The sequence below is a fragment of the Austrofundulus limnaeus genome, unplaced genomic scaffold, assembly GCF_001266775.1.
Source record: "Austrofundulus limnaeus strain Quisiro unplaced genomic scaffold, Austrofundulus_limnaeus-1.0 Scaffold2231, whole genome shotgun sequence".
NCBI classification, from domain to species: Eukaryota; Metazoa; Chordata; class Actinopteri; order Cyprinodontiformes; family Rivulidae; genus Austrofundulus; species Austrofundulus limnaeus.
The window spans coordinates 5,958-7,671 of NW_013954633.1; the positions used below are offsets into that span (position 1 = coordinate 5,958).

The 1,714-nt window shown below is 49.9% G+C and overlaps 1 protein-coding gene across 1 annotated transcript in view; it reads right to left on the minus strand.

Moving 5' to 3' along the window:
- LOC106537296 (rho guanine nucleotide exchange factor 2) overlaps positions 1-1,714 on the minus strand; it is a gene marked incomplete at its 3' end in the record, with an annotated part of 22,475 nt that overhangs the window by 1,832 nt on the left and 18,929 nt on the right. Inside the window, 1 exon segment of the mRNA XM_014034682.1 lies at positions 923-1,040. Within this exon segment, the coding sequence (XP_013890136.1) occupies positions 923-1,040 (118 nt within the window).

Sequence of the window (1,714 nt, forward strand, 5' to 3'; positions counted from 1 at the left end):
TCAAAGGTTACAGGTTACAGGTCACAAGTTACAGGTCACAGGTCATAGGTTACAGGTTACAGGTCAAAGCTTACAGGTTACAGGTCACAGGTCAGGTTACAGGTTACAGGTCACAGGTTACAGGTCACAGGTCACAAGTTACAGGTTACAGGCCACAGACTAGAGGTCCCAGGTCAGTCACAGAGTACAGGTCACAGTAACAGGTTACAAGTCACAGTCACAGGTCACAGGCCACAGACTAGAGGTCCCAGGTCAGTCACAAGGTACAGGTTACAGGTCACAGGTCAAAGTTTATAGGTCACAGTCACAGGTCATAGGTTACAGGCCACCGACTAGAGGTCCCAGGTCCCAGGTCAGTCACAGGGTACAGGTCACAGGTCACAGGTTACAGGTCACAGGGTACAGGTCACAGTCACAGGTCACAGGTTACAGGTCATAGGGTACAGGTCACAGGTTGCAGGTCACAGTCACAGGTCACAGTCACAGGTCACAGGTTACAGGTCACAGTCACAGTCACAGTCACAGGTTACAGGGTACAGGTCACAGTCACAGGTCACAGGTTACAGGTCACAGGGTACAGGTCACAGTCACAGGTCACAGTCACAGGTTACAGGTCACAGTCAAAGGTTACAAGTCACAGGTTACAGGTCACAGTCACAAGTCACAGTCACAGGTTACAGGTCACAGTCACAGGTCACAGTCACAGGTTACAGGTCACAGTCACAGGTCACAGTCACAGGTTACAAGTCACAGTCACAGGTTACAGGTCACAGTCACAGGTCAGTCACAGGTTACAGGTCACAGTCACAGGTCACAGTCACAGGTTACAAGTCACAGTCACAGGTTACAGGTCACAGTCACAGGTCACAGTCACAGGTTACAGGTCACAGTCACAGGTCACAGGTTACAGGTAGGAAGGTACCTTTGGTGTTGTCAAGGATCCGCTGGATTAGGACAGGATACTTGGTAATCCGCTGGGTCACCAACAGGATGCATTCCTGGATGCCATGGCGACGTAAAAGAGGACCTCGGCAGACACGCTGAGCATCATGGGACAATGAACAAAACATCAACACTGAATGACTTTAATCCATCAACATTCTTGTTGTCTATGATCAGGCTGAAGAGGGAACAGGCTCATGATTGGTGCATGAGCACACAGAGGCGACCCTCCAACACTGAGGCACACAGCTGGGGGCGTGGCCTTATCCCCACACCCAGCCAACACCTGTCTCTCTGGGCATCGCTGCAGTAGGACAGAGTCTGGAGTTGTGTGGGTAAGGGGGGAGGGTGTAACCCAGGTGTTAAATCTGAACCTTTACTCTCCTTATTCTGTTCTGCCTCATGTTCCTTCCTGCAGTAAAGTCTCACAATATTTCCAACACAGTTGGTGGTAGTTGTGTGGGATTTGACTTTACCGTTGTAGCCAGTGACTGTGGGTTTTTATGTGGTCAGGTGTGCTGCTGTGACCTATCAGAAGAGTGGACGTATGTGTGACAGGCAGAGGGACACGCTGAAAGAGCAGAGCTACAGGTCGGTCCTTTGTTTGGTGTTTTCTATAATACTCCTGTGACATGTACTGATAACAGGTTGAAACTGTACGAGTCATCTACCGTGACCCGAGTCCAAGTGAATGGATGTACACTCACCGGCCACTTTATTAGGTACACCACGCTATTAACGGTTTTGTGGTCATAAAGGGATGGACATGGTC